At 54.7% G+C, this 19,319-nt stretch overlaps 1 protein-coding gene across 2 annotated transcripts in view; it reads right to left on the bottom strand.

Moving 5' to 3' along the window:
• Cdh4 (cadherin 4) overlaps window positions 1-18,542 on the bottom strand; it is a 409,216-nt gene extending 390,674 nt beyond the window's left edge. For both annotated transcript variants that reach the window (XM_026407825.2, XM_026407824.2), the window contains exons 1-2: window positions 18,463-18,542; window positions 16,153-16,261 (exon numbers count right to left, since the gene is read on the bottom strand). In XM_026407825.2, the coding sequence (XP_026263610.1) occupies window positions 16,153-16,261; window positions 18,463-18,519 (166 nt within the window). In that variant the 5' untranslated portion in view covers window positions 18,520-18,542. The remainder of the gene's footprint in view (window positions 1-16,152; window positions 16,262-18,462) is intronic.
• Between the last annotated feature and the right edge of the window lie 777 nt (window positions 18,543-19,319).

Below are 19,319 nucleotides of genomic sequence, written 5' to 3'. Positions count from 1 at the left end.
TGAGGGTTCGAGTTTGTAATCATTCAAACATTTTTTAAAATGATGGAGAATTTAAAAAGTGAGGCTCCTTGGTCTCCAGACTCCCAGACAAGCAACTGCTTGGCTTAAAGATTGTGGGGCTAGCCAAATAGTCACTGAGTAAAAGTCTTTACCAAATGGCACCAGGTTGGCTTTTCACCCAGGTTATAGCAGATCTACATCAGAGAACAGGGTCAGGTGCTAAAAGGTGAGGGCAACCAAGCATTGATTAGCATTCATTCTGCAGTTCCATATTGGAGTTGGAGATTAGAAAGTCAAGTCTTCCCCACTTCATCAGGATGCTTATGAGCTGCACTGTGAAGAAGTCCCAGAAAGGGAGAGGCTACCTAGAACTAAAACTCCCAACATAGTAATTGTCATTGTTATCCAATTATGCTCTGGATACCGGAAGCTATCACAGCTCCTAGTGGGGCAATTTCATTAGACTAAAATCCACTTGTCTTACTTTAGTTTGATAAAACCTTAATAAATAAACTGAGTGATCCCTAATACACAGGTGGGAGATGAAAAATACTTTGGCTTTTCCATTTTATACCCATCTCTCTCCAATTATCATGTTTTCATATTTTCCTACTTGTCAGTTTCAGCCTTTTCCCATTCCTAGAAGAGGTAAAAAAAAAAAAAAAAAACTCATCTTCTTTCTTTCACAAAGATTTCTTCCTGGGAAGAAGGTCTCATGTGGGTGCTCTGAGGTATCTGTCTCTCTCCAGTTCCACCGTGTATACCCTCCCCTCACTTCCATAATTGTTAGACAACATGCATCAGTGTGTACACACACACAGAGCAAAATCATAATACGGCCACAATTTGAAAATTCATGCGGTTGGGGGAAGCACACTGTACATCACATCTATATATATTATAATAAAATAATGAGACAACAGAGGAGGAAGTAATAAATTTGACTTAAGCAGACGGGATGGGAGAATAAGGCAAGAGAGAGCTCAATAAGAATTAGCATTTGAGTTAGAAGCCCCTGTATGGTACACTCATGCAGAAGAGGTAGCTAAAATAAAAGAACAGAGTAAGGAAGAGTTCTTACTACCTCAGGAGGTAGTTCAGTGTTGGTGCCTAGAAGGGAGTGGGCGTGGCAATGGGAAAAAGGGAATAAAGAATGTGGACCATTGCATGGAGGGCCTGGCATGGCACATTTGGTCTTTAATCTTTGAGGAGCTGGAGTCATCAAAGGCAATAGTGAGTCTAAGACTCTCTGTGATTCCCTCATGACTGGAAAAGTGATGGCTAGTACTACTTTGATATCAAGGGACACTGAGATCTACAAGTATCTATGAAGTAAAACACCAATGAAAACATTAAAATGAACAATGTGATATATTACTGAAAAGTGTGGAATCTTCCTGGCCCCATGCCTCCATCAGCTTAATGGCTCCTGACCCTGTGGTAATCTTAGAGCCACTATTACAAAACAGCAGGCCAGTCTCTATTGGACTAGGTCTACCTGGGTCTCCATAGATGTTCATTCCTTTAGCCACAAAGGAAATAGCAATGTCAATGAGTCACATCACACCAGTCCCAGAGGGTGTGTAATAGGGATCCTAGACACAGCACTGACATTTTCCTAGAGGGGATAGAAAATCATCAGTAACATAGAATGACATTTATCCACTGCTCAATTATGCCTTCCTAATCCTCTTTTCCCCCACCCAGGTAACTGCTAAGATAGCACTGTAATCAAAAATGCCTACCATATATTGAGATATTTACACTAAGTTGAAGCAACTGCATCTAAGCTAAAAGCTTGAGATCACTGAAAAGCTATGGCATGAAACCTCTGTAGATGTTTTTAGCTTTAAAGTGCACAGAAATGCACTTCTGGTAGGTTCTAGCTTAAGTTCAAATAGAAATAGGCTTTAATTTATGCTCAGGAAAATAAAAATAGATTAATAGGATCCAAGTCAAGCTGCTAGAAGAGGTTTTTCTGTGCCAAAAGACAGGCACTGTGAGTTTCCCTAAACAGGTTATCATTTTAACACTGTAAAGCACTAGATTTATTTTTTAAATAGCAAAACTACAATTATCTCTGCACGTCCCATATCGCCACTCTGCAGTGCTCCAGCATAACGAACCGACTGTCAGCGATACGAGCGGATGAGAGTGTCTGCACCATGCAGACGGCCAGTCTTATCAAAACCCAACTGCATTAATCCTTTTCCTTACATCAAAAATCAAATAACTTCCCGGAGAGAGGCCACAGGCTCACCAAGAGCAGTTCCACTGGGAGACAGCAAGTTGAGATGAGCAGCGCAGTATGTTAGGAAATAAATAGATAAGCGTTTGCCTCCCGTCCTACTGATGTTCAGAACTAGGACTCCTTCAGAAACATACAGACAAGGGTCCTGAATTGCACTCGGTCTTACTGTCAGCATCTGCCGTCCCTAAGGGTGAGCAGGAACATCTACAATAAACAATGCACTCATTCAGGATGCCATTTTCTGACAAAGTTTCAACCACACAGCATTTAAGCAGAAAGAAAGACTAATATTTAAACCCTGATAAGGGGTAAGTACTCTTGGATAACCATATAGAGGGGACGCCTTCCTGAGAGAAGGAGCATGTTTCCTGGGAGGAAAACAACGTGATCTTCTACCTGTCGTCAGGGAGGAGCAGCCAGGAGGAGGGCAGCCTGAGCCTGCAGCCTGCAGCCTCCTTATCTCAGGAGCAGCCTCTTGACTCCCCTGGGGCTGCAGGAGGTGATTAATTAATGCCTCCTTGAAGCCACAACGTTAGAAAGCTGCTGGAGGACGTTTTATGTGCACATCAGAGAAGGATATTCCTCCAGAATCTTCCTTTTAGAAGGCAACAATGGGGCAAGTCTCTGACGATCCTGAGCACCAGCAGGCTAGAGCTTCAGGCTTCCAAGAGGACTGAGGCCCAGCCTGGAGAGGACTCTCTTTGGGGCTGCTTTTGTACAGCAAGGAGAAGCTATTAATGACACACCTTTAAGTGAAAGAAGGAACCAACCAAGGATGAGAACATCTTTGTGCTTCTGGCCTGGCTCTCCCTGGCAGCTCCCCACCCATTTACTCCCCATCTGTTCCCACCCCTCAGTTGGCCTGGCCTCTTGCTCGGTGAACTAACTGCCTTATTTGAACACAGCAAGCATGAAACAAGTGGGTCAGTACACGGCCCTCCCTGGCCCCCAAAGCAAACCTTGGCACATGGAGGGGAGAACTCTTCCACAATTCATTTTTATTTTTGAATTGTGAAAAGATGAAACCAAGATTCTCTCACATTGTGAACGAACCATCTCGTTAGTGGCTCCTTTTCCTTTGTTCCAGGGGGCAGGTACAACCTTCAGATTCATGGTGCTGAAAAATCCAATTCTTCCTTCACCCTCCCGTGGCCTCCTGCTCCACATGAGGGTGACAGGTGGGAACCACCCTGGAGGATCAGGGGAGGATCAGTTCACTCAAGACATTTAAATGCTGACATGTGAACTTCCAGGCTGGCTCCTCATATTCCAAGACAGCAGAGTCATGGCCTGTGGCTCCATGCCAGTTTGCAGGGTAATTTAATCCTGCTCACAAAGAGATTACAGACAGCTAACTGGCCCACTATTGCACTGATTCAGCAAGCTGGATGCAGAGGGCCATCTTCTATCACTAAGAAAGAAGGATCTCCACTGTCAATGAGCTCAGTTTAACAGCAAAAGATGCTGTACGCAAAGGGCATGGGATATTAGCATGCAGAGAGCAATTAGTTTTTAAGTCAGCCTCTCCACATGTCCTCCAGCAACATGGGCCTGTGCTCCACCCACTGCACCCTGCACCCCGAGTAAAGCAAACGAGGTAGGGAAGTGAAAGTGGTGGTGCGGAGATGGAATCCTCATCCTCCCACCTCCTACTTCTCTCTCTAAAACCCCAGAAGGTTCTGGAACCTATTTGTGTGTGAATTCCAATCTAAAAAGTGAGGATAATCCCATTCTCACATCACAGGCTGCACAAAGTCTGCCTGCGCCATCATACTTTAAATGCAGTGTTTCTAGAGAATATTATGTCCGTGGCATTTAACACTTCCACAGTGCCATACAGGAGACAGAGAGGGATGGTTTGGGTTTATTCAGGTGGCCATACTGTTCCTCAGTAAGATGCACCTTCAGTTTCCAGGACTACAAATCCAGAGGTGTGCTAAGTGTTCAAGCAAAAATGCCCGAGAGAAAACACCTTCACCACTCTGGAGAGCCACTACCTCTCCCACAGATACCATCCCTCCACTATGAAGAAAAGACACTTAATGCTCTCACATACCCTGACCATTTTCAAAGGATGCAAGACTTCAAAATGGATTTCCAAGGCCCCTGTAATTTTGGCAGCATGACATTTTATGTCTTATAAGCTATTTTTATTAGCCAGGATTGTAGAAAATTGATGTTTACCAACCATTAACCTTTCAAGCATGTAACTCTATTTTTCCCCATACAGAAGTATATCTTACACTTCCATGAGGATCAATCCTTAAACTGTCCAGTGCACTCAAGACAAAAAGTTGCTGGGCACTGTGGTGCCTACCTGTAATCCCATGGGAGGCTGAGGCAGGAGGACTGCAAATTCAAAACCAGCCTGGGCAAGGTAGGGAGACCCTGACTCAAAATTTAAAAGAAACGGCTTGGCAGACTCAGAAGGTCAAGGGTTGAACGTTTTCTCTCATCTGTGGAAACTAGACCAAAATCAGGGGGGAAAGCGGGAGTCCTTTTAAAGTGGAAGGAAGACATTTAGTGCAGAGGAAATACACTGAGGGGAAGGTGGAGGGAGGGGAAAAGAGAGGACAGTGGGATGGAGCTGACCAACCTGTACCAGGTACATACATGAATATGCCAAGGAATCCCACCTTTACCTCCAGCAGGAATACCATAGAACCTACAAACACATAAAAGGAAGACCCGGTGAACAGGGAAAGGGGAACCCGGTGAGGAGGAGGAGGGGAAGAGGAGGCAGAGCCTGTGTGGTGACGTCAGAAGAACCCGATCCCTGTACGACTCTGAGGCACCAGTGACGAGCCACACAGAATAGGAAAGCAAGGAAGGAAGTGGGTGGCTCTCTTGGGGGGTGCTTGCCTCTCAAGCAGGAAGCCCCAGATTCAGACTCCAGGACTGCAAGGAGAAAGGAGTGGAAAAAGAGAAGGCCATCGTTCCGCCCCCTCTCTCACCGAGTCAGCACAAGTTCTATGATTTGCTGGACTTTTGGCCATGGTTTTATAGCCTCGAGTCCCTCGCTGGAATTCACTGGCCTTAGGGTATAAGAACTAGATAAGGAAGTTGTGCATTCCCTCCTTATACCGGAGGGAAGGTGGCAAAGAACACGAAAACCTAAAGAAGAAGCCCAGCGTCCGACAGTCGGGTGCCCGTGGGCCTTGGAGCACCCTGGCCCAGCCCCACCAGCCCGTCAGCGCTCGGGCATTAAATGCCACATGACAGGATCCAATCCCACCAAGACCCTGTTAATCAGGAACGGCAGCCAGTGACTCGCTGGTGTGCTGCCTCTCCCCACAGGCCTGTGGGGTTTTAAATAAGTCACTCCATAATTTATTTATTCAATTTTAAAAACATGCCTTTGCCAAAAGGTCCCTGGCCACACATCAGAACGTAAAGGCCAATGAGGGAACAGTCCCAAACAAAGCCATAAAACCCATCAAATGCAGCCACTGCCTAATGGAGAAATTACTGCCTCAAAGGTCAGCCCACGTGCTGCCCGTTCCAGGGGCCAGGCGCAGACGGGGCTGCTGGGGGAACGGAAATTAAAGGGCCCAAGTCTCAAAGGGTGCCCTCTTACTGGGCCCGGGGCAACTCCTCGGAAGGCGTGGGGCTGCAGGGAGGTGGTGCAGTGGACTCTCACAGCCTCCAGAAGACTGGGACTTGGGTATTTGCGATGGTCAGGTGCAGAGAGGGGTGACTACCCCACAGGAGTCAGAGAGGAGGAGGCAGAGGGCAGGACTGGTGTCTACGCTCACAGGCCAGGGTAGGCCAACAGGCTGCTTCCCCCCTCACGCCCAGGGCCTCTCCTTGGGCTTCAGCTGGAGAGGTGATGGCCTGCAGCATCCTGGTGCCCATCTGGACTGGCCAGGCCCACTCCTATACCAGCACCAGCTCTGGAGCCACCAAAACCCAGAAAGATGGGACAGTCAGGCTGCATGATGCACAGCCACCACACCAGAGTGAGACGCGGAGCCCCCTGCAAGTCCCCAGGGCTCCCTGGTCCACCACAGACCCAGGAGGAGGGCAGCCATCCGGGTGTGGCCTCAACCTGGGCTCTCAGCCCTGCCCTGAGCCTGTGCTAACCTGCAGCTGGTGGTGGAGACGGCCATTTGCAAGTGCAACTGTCCAAACACAGTGGCTTTTGCATTTCTACAGTGAAGCAGTTTGGGGGAGAGGAGGCATGTTCTCAAACCTCCCCCACACCCCCGCGGGCCTCCGCAGTCATCAGCAGAGGGAGGGAGCCTTCCCTGTTCCCACTGAGCATCCTCTCGGAAGGCAGTCCCCAGATTCACAAAACATCTACAATCTATCTCCTTGTGATCCTCTGAGCTGCTCTCCTGGCTCAGGTTCCATATGACCCTGGTGGAGACCACAAGAGTAGATGCTGCGCATACATTCTAATTCCAGTGAAGTCGTTCTACGTCACACTCCATAACATAAACACTACATTATGACACGAACCCGCCTCGTGTGCCGTTTGGGTGAGGTTGAACACAGGGCATCCTGTCGCCTGCTCTGCACCTCAGGAAGCCAGGCACCACGGACAGACACCTCCACAGATAACGGCCGCTCACGCGGGAGGCTGACCCCCAGAAGTCTGCAGTTTAAAATCCTCTAAGCCTGAAGCCCTCAGGCTTCCGTGAATATCAGATTCCCTGGGAGATGGATTAATGGGCAGAATTTCCAATTCAGTGGGTGGATTATTCCCCATGGCTGCCGTAACAAGTGACCACAGACTTGGTGGCTTAAGATAACAGAAACGTGCTCTCCTGCAGTTTGGAGGCAGAAGCCTGCAACCAAGGTGCCAGGAGGGCCGTGCTCCCTCCACAGGCTGGAGGGGCCCCGGGTGCCCGGGTCTGCAGCTGCTCTGGTCTCTGCCTCCGTTGAACAGACCTCATCCCCGGCATCCACGTCCCATCTTCTGAGGACAGTTGTCACCAGATTTAGGGCACACCCAGTTAACCCAGGACAACCTCATCCTGAGATCCTTAAATACATCTACAAAGACTCTTTCTCCAAATCCAGCCAAATTCAGAGGCTACAGGGAGAATATCTCTCAATGGCCACTGTCCATCTCACTGTAGTGGACAGGACAGTGTAGATCTGGGACAGGACCCAGGAGCCTGTCAGGCTCAGCAAGAGTCCTCCAGATAGGCAGTTCCCAGACCAGAGTGGAAAATCCTACCCCTTTGCTTAGCAGCAAGGAAACCAAGGCCTGGGGGAGGGTGAATACCACTAGGAACTGCCTCCCCCAGTCAAGTCCTCTCTGTTCCTATGGTAGCCCCGGGTCTGCACTCCTGTTGGCCCTTCTGTGGGCAGAGGCTGGGCTTCAAACCCTGGTGAACTTGCACACCTGGCCTCCTTAACTGTCCACACAGAGCAACACAGATGGCCTCTATGCTTCCTCCTGGGCAGCTCACACAAATGCAGAGCAAACCTCCGGCGTTTCTCCAAGTCAGACTGCATCTCAGCCACACAGCTGAGTGCCTGGGAGCCGGGTCCCCAAGCACTCAGAGGCAAAGGGAGCAGGTCCCTCCTGAGACGGATGTGGCACCTGCACACCGACACTCTGGGGCTGCCAGTCAGTCAAGTCACATTCCAAACGGAAAGTACCCCCATCCCAGGTCGAGCACACCTCTTATCACCTGCGCCTGAGCTCCCGAGGGCCACCTGCCATTAGCCAGGCATGAGGTGGCACTCTCAGGCCCTGCGGATATTTATCTGTCGCGGGAAGCTTACCTTAATCCTTCCTGAATCCCCACACGCTGTCAGCAAGGAAACAGAGAATCCGAGTCTGCCGTGGGCTCCAGTGACGTCCCCTCAGCCTCTCCGGTGGCCGATCCCCACGGGAAGCAGCCGCCCACAGAGCCCCAATCACAGACACTGGGCGAAGCAGGAGGCTCCCACAGGGGTGGGGGCTCTGGACCAGGCAGGACTGGATGAGAGCGGCGCAGGCCGTGCCGAGTCTGGAGTGAAGCTGCCTGGCACTCCTCACAGGAGAGGCCCTGCTCCTGGGCGGAGTGTGGGGGCACCAGAGACCACTGAGGCTGCTTGGGAACCACAGCTCTCACTGCTGAGCGTGGGATACTCACCGAGTCCTCGATGCACAGAAGCCAGACACTACCACGCACCCCACCAGGCCACCTCACTGTCACACACACATGCCATCGGCAGAACAATGGTACCCTGGAGGGGGTCCCAGCCTAACCCCAGAGCCTTAGAGCATGCTACAGTGTGCTTCAGGGACTCTGCAGATATGACTAAATTGAGGACCGTGAGATGGGAAGTCCCTGGCTGACGCTGGTGGGCCTCGGCAATCAGGGATTCTTAAGTGGAAGAGGAAAGAGTGGTGAGATGCTGCAGAGCTGGCCTGAGATGGAAGGTGGGCCCTGAGCTAGGGAAGCAAGGCGCCTCAGCCCAGAGCCTCCCAAGGAACCATCCCGCCCACAGGACACCTGGATTCAGGCCAGCGAGGTACATTTCCACCTCCTGACACCAGCACTGCAAGATGATGAGTTTGTGCTGTTAAATTGCTACGTTTTGGTGGGTCTTACCACAGTAGGAACATGCAGTCTGCAAACTAAGCAGATCTCTTCCCGGAGAACACAGTGGGGACCCAGTCACTCAGACCTGCTCCTCCATGCCACACCTGACCTGGGGCAGGCATCGTGCAAGCATTATACTTCAGGACACACCAGGGTACAGCTAAGTCCCCAAAGCACCAGCTCCGCCCCCTGACGGCATTGATGGCTTTGGCAGTACAGACTGGTCACAGAGAATCGATAGGGCCTTTTGCTCTGTTCTCTTTTGATTAAGACCAACGAGGACTGCCTGGCCAGTGGGGAGGAGCAGTACTGGAGGGCGCCAGAAGAGGGCAGCCTGGAGCCCGTGCAGAAATGTGCCTGCATCCTCTGGGGGAAGATCAGCCAGCTGGTGACCACTGCGGAGCCCTCTGGGGACTCGGGTGGACAAGAACACGCTCGGGGAGAACTTTATTGTCCTTGACAGGAAGACGCTTCCCTCAGCTTCAGGCCTGTTTTATGGTGGAATACACTGGGAGGAAAACAGGTCCTTGGTGAATGCTGGTTTGCCCGCTCTCTGCCTGTGATTAGTTCTGGCGTTTATTTAACCATATTTTCAAAGAAAAAATAAAGGAGAGAGGGAGGGAGGGCAGAGGAAAGGAGGGTGGAGGGAGAAGGAGACAGAGAGGAAGGAAGGAGGGAGGGGAGGGAGAGGGAGGGAGGGGAGGGAGGGAGAGGGAGGGAGGAGGAGGGAGGAGGAAGGAGAGGGAGGGAGCCTTCTCCTTAATTTTAACCCACATCCATTGGCTGCCTGAGAGAATTCACAAAATTTCCACATTTTGAAATTAATATCACGAAGCAAACACTAGAGGTAACTACGTACCAAATATACTTCATTTAAACTGTAGTCTGAATTTCATTGTGATTAAAAAGAAGAAGGAGAAAAGTAACCCTGCAGGGTAGAATTAGAAAAATCACTGTTTCTGAAACAAAGAATCTGCAGGTCTTGGAGGCTGACACCAGACTCCAGCACGGCTCAGTCAGAGAGGTTGGTGCTCCTGAGCCCGGGAGGCCACCCAGAGGTGTGGGCACAGAGAGGGTTCATGGAGGAAGCCACGTGGTCCTGGAGAGCACCCAGCTTCCAGGCCTTTCCATGAACCTGGGACGGGAGGCCCTCCACCCACTTGGAGACACCAGGAAACTTCTCACCAGCGTCCTCTCAGGTGACCATGCGAGGGAGCCTCACCAAGGCCCCTAGCGCCCCAGGCACAGAGCACCATGGTGAGGGTCCTGGGCAGAAACCCAGCTCCTGCACAGGGGCTTCCTGAGTGGGGCCTTCGTCGGGGTCTTTCCTTGCACCGTCCCCAGCACTGCACAGTCTGAAAGCCTGGGGACCACAAGGCCCTGGGACTGTCCACTGCATGGCCAGAATGAGGAAACTCCTGGCATCACAGAGTCCAGGCCTGGCTGGCCAACCCCCAGTGTCCACAGAGTGTGGACCCATCTCAGAGAGGCCCTCAGACACCAGCAGTTGTGGCTGGGGGCTTCTGACTCACAGGCTTCATTTGCTCTGGTCTCTGAGCTGAGAGACAATCAGCAGGACTGAGCACTTGGTCACGGCTGATGGCAGGACTGTGGCCTTGGACATCAGAGCCTCCTGTCTGTCAGTGGCTGCAGTTCTCTGAACCACCTGAAGTGACACAGGAGACAATGGAATGAGCTCACAGGGAGGAGGGGCAGAGGAAGGGCAGGCAAATCGATGCTGGGGCCACTCTGGGCCTCACTGATCGCCAGCTTCTGAGCCCCAACAAGGGGCCCATCTTGCCTCCAGAAGGGCTTTCGTGAAGGCTGAAGGAGGTGCTGTGTGTGGAGTTGGTCAGCAGCGAGAGTCAGTACAGCCTGAACAAACCCTGCTCTGCTCCCTCCCCCGGGATTCAAGTGAAACATGTCCCCAAACAGGAAGCCTAACTCCTTTTCAAGTCACAGTGGCAGGGAGCACCCATGTCCACCTCTGTAACTCGCACTGCCCATCACAGAGGGACGCCGTTCAGTGCAGGGCGGTCACAGAGGGCAGAGGACAGACTCCAGGCTCAGAATCCTCATTCAGGGTGCAGAATGCAGGTGACTGTCCCCATGTGCAACGAGGCCATGAGGCACTTCACCTGGGCTGCAGGACAGATCAGCTGGACACAGCTGCCAGCAGGCCTAAGCTGTCAGGGTACAAAGGGCAACGCAGTTCACTGTTTTGTTCTCAGACGCGGCTCCTGGGACCTCTGGGTGACTGCGGCCAGCAAGCAGGCTCCAGCTTCTGCTTTTCCACCGTGTCCCCTCTCCTCCCGTCCAACCCCTTAACCCCGGGACCAGCCCAGCTGCAACAGGGATGCTGCTGAAAGCCCACCACAGTGGCCCCCGGCCGGCCAGGACTGTCCCTCAAGGTGGCCAAAGAGGCAGAATTCCACCATCTGCTCTGGATGCTGCTTGGGAGACCCCAGGGCAGGGGCAGTGGGGTCTGCAGGCTCAGGAAGACCCCTCCAGTGGCTGCTGGAGCAGGAGACCTGCTCAGAGCTAGTCCAACCACCAGCGGCTGAGACCTGCCTGGCCTTAGCTCTCCTGCTGGAACAGTGGACAGCGTGGACAGGCAAAGCCCCAGGGTGGTGAGGACAGGCACAGGGTCCACACTCCGGGTGGCTCAGGAAGACGGCCCTGGCCGGAGACAGTGAGCGCGGAACTCTGGCCACAGCAGCATCTCAGTGGTGAATATTCATTTCACTCACTTGACAAATACCTAGAATGTCCACGATAGGTTCTCAGATCCACTGGGCGAGGTGGAGACCCACGGCCACAGGATGCAGGGGCCCGGAGGGAGACTGGGCAGCCTGGCTGGTGTGTGCTACCCTCCCCCTGAGCTGGGGAGGCGTGTGGCTGCAGGAGACACTGTGTGCAGGGCTGTGAGTGTTCAGGGACACCACCTGGGACTGGGTCTTCCCCACCCTTCTCAGCCACAAATGCCCGCTGCCCCCGACATCAAGCCTACTCCAGGAGGAGGACAAAGTGAGGAGGGGGGGCAGGGCCCACTGAGCCTCCTCCTTTCTATCAGGAGGAAGAGCCCAGCTTTCCCAGAGCCTGACCCCGTGGGCCAACGAGACCAGATACCACTGACCAGAGGAGGCACACGGCCCCTCCTAAGGCGACTAGAGGCTCAGCCTGTGTGGGCACAGGGTCAGCCACACGGGTCAGCACAGGAGAGGCAGAGAGTGGACCTGGAGGGCAGCTCATAGGGTCTAGGAGGCCAGGCAGTGGAGCGTGGTGAGCCCCTCATCTAAACCCTCCCAGCAGTCCTCTCTGTCGTGAGTGCAGGACACAGAAACAGGACGACGGGTCACTTCCTCTGACAGGACTGCACCTGTGCTGAGCTCCTGTCCCTCCAGGCACCTGGCCTTCCACTGTCAGCGAGGCGGGTCAAGCTGGTCGGCAGGGGCGGGGCCACACCGTGGCAAAGAGGCGAAGACTATGATCTGGATGATCTGCCTGGCTCCAGCCCCTCTGTCCTCGCTGGGACAGACCTCAGACGCGGGCCCAGGCCCTGCCTCGACCTCTCCCCAGCACATGCACGAGAGTCACTCCTTCAGCCGCTGCGGTCTGAGGTCAGGCCTGCTGCTGAAGCCAGGGAGGCTGTCACCTGGCACCCTCTCGTCCCTTCTTCCTTCCTAAAGCAAAATGCAATCGTGTCAAGCACTTTGCTCATTAATAAGGTGATGAATTATCATGGATCTAAGTGAAACATGACCGCGACTCTCTGTCCTCCCAGGCTCCCTGCCTCATTCAGCTAGTGACATGTGACCTAGTTCCAGCCAATGAGAACCTCTGCAGGGAGGCTGAAAGCTTTTGCCTTCTTCATGCAGATAAGAAATGCAGCGCTACCATTCCCTTCTTCATCTGCTCTGCCCTCAGATACAAATGTGGAGCCACAGCAGCTAGTTTGTAATGACGAGGCAATAAAATGAGAAGCCAAATGTGGTAGAATGGTAAGAATGGAGAATATTAGGGTTGTAATGACATTACTGATCTACTGTTCCCACCCTTGACCATGTCTCTGCACTTACTGTAAAGTGAGAAAAGTTAATCCCTATTTATTAAGATTCTGCTAATTGGGTTTTATCCTATTGGATAAAAATATCCTGAAATGTTATAAATGGTAAACAAGAAATGATGGGGCTCCTGCCTTTGTGACCCCTACAGTTTAAGAGAGACGACCGTGTGGATAATGTACATTCTCGGAGGAGGAAGCAGAGCGTGGTGTAAGGGACCCAGGAGGGTCCTAAGCAGATGGGGACTAAATACGTCATTAAAGCAGGACTCGTTCTCCTCGCCACCTGAACCCACAGTGTACCCACCGCCCTCAGGTAATGCACAGCCCTCTGCCCCTCAGTAGCGTGCCCCTCTCACCTGTCACTGTCCCTCCAGCATCAAGGGGGAATGACCCTCGAGGTCTCTGCTGCCCCCACAGGCCCCGCTGTGAAGCTGCTGTGCTGTCCAGAGCTCTGCAGGGCACCCGGGAGGGCCGCAGCTCAGGCCAGGCTGACCATTAATTATTAACACAGAGAAAAAGACACCAGCTGAGCAGTTGCTCGGCCTGAAGTGCGGCATCGCCCAGGAGGACAGCTTACCCGCCCAGCTCAGGTGTTACCACCCATTCCAGCCAGTGACCACAGTGACCACGGCCAAAGTGAACTACCCAAAACATGACCATGGGCAGGGTAGGCGCTACCACATGCCCGTGTGCTTCAGTAAAAGCAGGCAGGGAACACGGCTGTGGGGACCGAGAACGCTGCAGACCAGCCGAGTGGCACCCGGCTTTCCACCCTGAGCAGCTCTGCTTCTCCAAAGGTTCTCAATACATAGTATTTGTTACCCTATTGGGGGAAACTATTTTAAGCCTAATTAGCATGAAATTTTTAGAATGCAAATGCTTTTCATTTAGACATAAAACAAAATGCCACGACATTTCTTCCATCCATTTATCATAAACAAGTTAATTACTGTGTAACAAATCGCTCTTGCCGGAAAGTGTGTGTTTGGGGCTGCTGGGGAGCTGACTCAGGCAGAGAGAGGGAGCCACGGAGTGGTCGTTAGCAGCTTATGGCGAACTTACCATAAAGCGGGCTCTACGAAGCTTTGCTTGTCAAATTAAGGTTAAGTTCTCTCTGTTGGAATAGCTCACTTATAAGCAGCCGTTATCTATTTACTGCGACTCCTACCAGAACCACAGGAACACTGCCTCTCATTTATTTTTGACACATCCATCTCTGCTGTGTTCTTGCAGTTGCAAAGTTTTGCACACACACAGGAAGGTTTACGTGTCCTGGCTTGCGTGTATTGCAGTTTTAGCTTCTGTCTCCATATGTGTGAAATTACTTCTAAGTCTTCCTTAAAAACAACTCTCTGCTCCTGAGATGTGACACCTTAAGAAAAGCAAAGGGAAGAAACAGGAAAGGGTGGTGCCCCAGGCACAGGAGGAGCTGAGCTGGGTGGAGAAGGCCCCAGCTGGTGACCCTCAGCCCTGTTCCCTGAACCCGGCCTGGGCCAGGCTGCTTCTCAGGGATAAGAAGGGCTTAGAAAATGAGCTGCCTATCCACAAGAACCACAAGCCGGTCTGCCTTCACCCAGAACTAGGTGAACACCGTGGGCACCCAGGTGCCAGGCAACAGCTGTCCAGGCATCCAGCTTCCCCACCACACCCACCGAGAGCAAAGCAGAGTGGGGCCAGGATGCCCACCCGCCCACGGGGACCGCCTCCTGGCAAGCACGAGGGCCTGCCACACTCTTGCGTCACAGCAGGCCTGCCGTACCAGCCCCAAGGACGACGGATACTCCAAGGTCTTGTCATGCTTATCCCTGTGCTGCCAGAGGCCCAAGGTGACAGTCTTGACTCAGCAGAGGTGTCTAGGAGGCACCCACAGCAGGACAGAGAACGCCACCTGTCCTGTGTGGCAGGCACACAACGTGCCAGGGCACCCCTGGCCCCTTCTGCCAGCCCACAGGGATCTCAGTCAACCCAAGGACCCCGAGAGATGCCCGTGCCGCAGACTCCAAAACGAGACACAGGCACCACTGAGGGAGCATCTCTTGAAAACACCTTCCCCGCACACTTCTGAGACAGCAAGTCCCCTCTGCTCCTGGGGGCAGGCTGCCTGCACTGTGTTTCATAGTCAATGAGAGTTAATGGTATCACAAATGGAAAATCAAAAAAGTAAGTAGGAAGAGTTATGCTTGAGGGGCCGGAGCGGTGGCTCAGTGGTAGAGCGCCTGCCTGGCATGTGTAAATGTGGGAGGCACTGGGTTCGATTCTCAGCACCACATATAAATAAATAAATAAATGATAGAGGTTCGTAGTTACAGTTGGTGCAAATACAAGCCTGACTGACACAACCAGGCACAAATAAGGAAGTCAACAGGCTGGGTCTGGAAGGGTGTGGGTAGAAATATCGCCCCACTGTGTGTGTGAGTACACACACAGGCATTGCCACCCTCTCTCCGACAAAATGGGGAGCGGTCAACAGCTGAGGAGTGTTTTAGTGTGAATGTTGAAATTCAGCTTGACACTTGATCAAGTCTGCCCCCCCCCCCCGCCCGCAAAAAAAAACTCTGAGGTCAGCTCAAAGGCTGCCACTTCTGAGACACTGAGACCAAGAGGGGCACTCTCTGGCCGAGGTGCTCCTAGCTTAACTCTGAAACCTCAGGAGAGCAAGAACTGATTTATTTCCCCTCCTATGCAAATATAAAGTTTAATTAGTTTGTCTTAAAAAAGAAACAGATCGATGTACAGCATGATCCATTGTCGCGTGGGTTCTCGAGCTGCCTCCCGTGCGCCCGTCACAAATGTGGACATGATCCTGCAATTACGACGAAGCTAATTGGTAGTTCCCTCCTGCGTGTGTGTTTCCGTGTTGTCAGTGGGGCAGTAATGAAAACGAATGCCACATTTGTGAAGAGAACGTCTGTGGGCTTATTTACCGCATTTCCAACAACATCGTCTGCTTTATCATGCATTTCAGAGCAGGGATAATTTAAGAATCCAGAATTTCATACATAAAAATACTTGGTAAGAAAGTCTCTCTCTGCACATTATTTGGGTGACGTTACATCCAAATTCCAATTTGTTGCCCAGGAAATGATTCACCTCACTCAAAAATGACAGGGATTCTGAATCATTCACCTTGATGCAAAATGCCTTTGACCAGTTCACACCTCATGGACTGGGCAACCACACCTGCAGCAGCCGGGCACCAAGACCAGCCAGGCCTGGCCTCTTCTGCCTAAGTGACCTCCCCAGCACACAGCTCGAAGGCAACCGGCTTCCACCCTCCGCGCCCTCCCTACCTTTGAGCAGCCTCTCTCCTTGCAGAATATCTGGGGAGATTAATGCCGTGTAACCTTCTTCTGAGAATCCAGCCTTGCAGGTCTCCCTGGCTGTAAGATCCTCATGGGCCTGAGAAGACAGAGGAGACACATTGAACAGAATTAAGTTCAAGAATGCAGCCTAACCAACATTTAATGGTGGTGGTGGTGATGGTGGTGGTGGTGGTGGTGGGGTGGATGCATAAAACGTGGGTCTTTGGCTGAGAAATACTGAGAAGCCACAGTCTCCACCCAGAGGTGATTCCTGATTCTCTACTATCTGGGGACTTAAGGATCCTGGATTGGAAGAATCATCCCTAGCTCAGGCGGGAGCAAAGGGCCTACTGACAGTTAGCTGGGGACCTGCCAGGCCTCATGGGCTCAGGGCAAGAGGAAGACAGCAGAGAAATGTCCACAGGCAGCTGACAGGGTCAGCCTGTGAGGCACAGGGGGCCAGGCCAGGGTGAGGCCTTCAGGCTCCAGTGCTCTGGCTTTAGGTAGGAGGCGACACCTAAGTCTCCCCTCTGCCTGCCACAGGGGATGTGGGAGAAGGGGAAAGGAGCAAGAAAGGGATTTCCCATGAGTGGATTATATGGGGCCAGGAGCAGCCCTACTGGAGCCGGGGCAGAGGAGGTGTGTAAGTAGGGCAGGGAGGGGCTGCTTCCATCCTCCGGCCCTCCCCTTCTCATCCACCGCCCCTTGTTCACACACCCCCCATCTCCAGCCCAACCAGGTGGACTCCCCTAAATGACTAGGAAGGGCGTGTGTCCTGTCCTGGGCGGCTAACTCCTCTAGAAGTCTAGAGCCCAAGGCAGTAAGACAGCAGGGCAGGGCAGGGCAGGATGGCCACAGGGCCCCTCTCAGCTGCAGCGGGTAAAGCAGAGGCCATGTGTGCAACTGCATGAAGCCAGCCCTGCTCCTGGGCGAGATCAGGAAGCCCAAGGCGGAGGCTGCACCCCGCAGTTGTGCTTCGCGCAGAGCCTGTGGAGCAAAACCGCCTCCCTGCTGGCTGCCTCCGCCAGCCCCGCGCGTCACCGCTGCTGCTGGGGCTTGGGCTCCAGAGGCTTCCCCTGGCCCGAGCTGTGCTCCCGACACTGGCCCCAGATGCGGACACCCTTCCACCCAAAAGCACCGAGAGGAGTGAAGGTGGGGAGCCTGGTCTTTTCTTGGAAAAAGCTCCAAACCACGGCTCCATTCCTGGGGAAGGAAGCTCCGAATAACACACGCAACCCCGGTGGGGGTGGGGGTGGGGAAACTCGTCCCGGAAAGTTTCAATCCCCCGGGGGCGTGTGCCCAGGGCACCCCGGAACACCCCGCGGTCTCCGATCGGGCCTCCGGTCGCCACGATGGTTTGTTTCGGAGGTGAAGACAGCAAGCCCGGGAGGAGGCAGCGAGGCCGATCGGCCACGAGAGGGGGTTCCTGCGACTCCTGCAGCCCCTCTGCCTCCGCCCAGGGGCGCCCCTGGAGCCGCCGCGCACACCGCCCCTACGGGCCCTGCACCTCATCGGGCGCAGAGCCGGGCTGGGGACCGGGCAGCGGAGTTCCGCAGGAAGAAGGCAGGCGCCCGGCTCTCTCTCCCGGGCGTAGTGCAGCCCTGCGCCTGCCGGTGCCAGGATTCCCGGCGCCTCTCCAAGTCGCGAGGACCCCGCCAGACAGTGGGACTCCAGCCTGCGCTGGGGACTCGGCGGCTAAGGTGCCTGGCGTTCGACACTGGATACCCATCAGAGACGGTCCCGCCGGCATCCACAGGACCGAGGTGGTGCTGCGCTGCGGACCCCATCCCCGGGCAGGAGGATCAGCCTCGGCGCCTCCACCCCTGGATCCCCGGCCCCTGCCGCCTGGCTCCCCACGCCTACAGCCCTTGCCGGAGCTGGGCTCGCCAACTCCGGAGGCGCGTGGCTCTCGGGCGATGGAGGGCGCGCCGGCTCCGCCAGCGGGCAGCCTGCCCCGGAGCGGGCGAGCCGAGCTCCGGGCAGTGGCCGCGGTTTGGGGCGGCCGAGGGAAGCTCGGCGGGTTCCGGTGCGGGCAGGGATCCCTGGTTCCCACCCGCCGCACTCCCAGCCCGCTCCGCACCGCCGCTCCCCGCTGCTCCGCGGATCCTCGTTCCGCTGACCGCAGGCGGCTGAGCGGAGCGCGGGTGCCGGGCAGGCAGAGGTGTGCGCGGCGCGGACGCCCGGCGCTGGCCGGGGAGCCCGGGAGAGCCCGCCGGACCGGTGCGCGCCCCGCCGGCTCCGGGGCCGGGCCCGCGCTGCCCCTGCTCGCGAGCCGCCGGGCGGGGGACGGCAACTTACCCGGAGCGCGCCGGAGAGCGAGAGCAGCACCAGGAGCACGCCGGAGCCCGCGGTCATCTTCCCCGCCGCGCCGCCCCGGCGCCCGCACGATGCCCGGCGCCCAGAGCCCGCTCCCCGCCGCCGCCCGCTGGCCGCCTCCGCCCGCGCCGGCCCGAGCTCCGGCCCCGCTGCGCCCGCCGCGCTCGCCGCCCCGGCTCCGGGAGCCAGGCCAAGACCGGCCGGCGGCGCGCTCCCTCGGGCCGCTGCGTCCGCCGGCCTCGCAGCCGCCCGCGCCTCTGTTCCGCGCGCAGAACTGCAGGTGAAGCCGCGCGGCCGCCCCGCGAGGCCCCGCCCCGCCGCCCCGCGCTGCTCGGCCTGACGCGGGCCTTAAAGGCGCCGCGCCCGCCGCCGGGCCGCTTCGCTGCGCCGCCGCCCCGACCCCGCAGGTCGCCTGGAGCGGGTTCTGAGCAAGAGGCCCAGGACTCTCGGCATCCGGGAGCCACGGGATCAGGGGAGCGAAGACCAAAGAGAGCGCGGGGTCTCCGAACCTGAGGCCCTTCTGGATGGGTGTCCCCGCGGTCTGAGTCCAACTTCCTTCTCCATCCCGCGATGGGAGTGGGCACTGCCATTCTGTCCTTTATTGTTCAGATGTCTGCTTCCTAACTCCCCGGGCAGCTCCGGAGAGATGACCAATACCTTGAGACCCCAGCAGATGAGAAGGGGAGAGGTCCGAGTCTGTGCTCAGATAGCAGGGCTCTGCCCACCCTCCAGCTCACAGAACCTCTCTGAGGGCCTGGCTCCTTAGGTACCCTAAGGATTGGGCATGGGTCTAATTCCTGTTTGTGCATCAAAAACAGTTAAGTCCAAGAAGCCAAGAA

Source organism: Urocitellus parryii, chromosome 6, assembly GCF_045843805.1.
Source record: "Urocitellus parryii isolate mUroPar1 chromosome 6, mUroPar1.hap1, whole genome shotgun sequence".
Classification (NCBI taxonomy): Eukaryota; Metazoa; Chordata; class Mammalia; order Rodentia; family Sciuridae; genus Urocitellus; species Urocitellus parryii.
The sequence above is the reverse complement of the archived record's forward strand: the minus strand, read 5'-3'. Positions and strand labels throughout refer to the sequence as shown.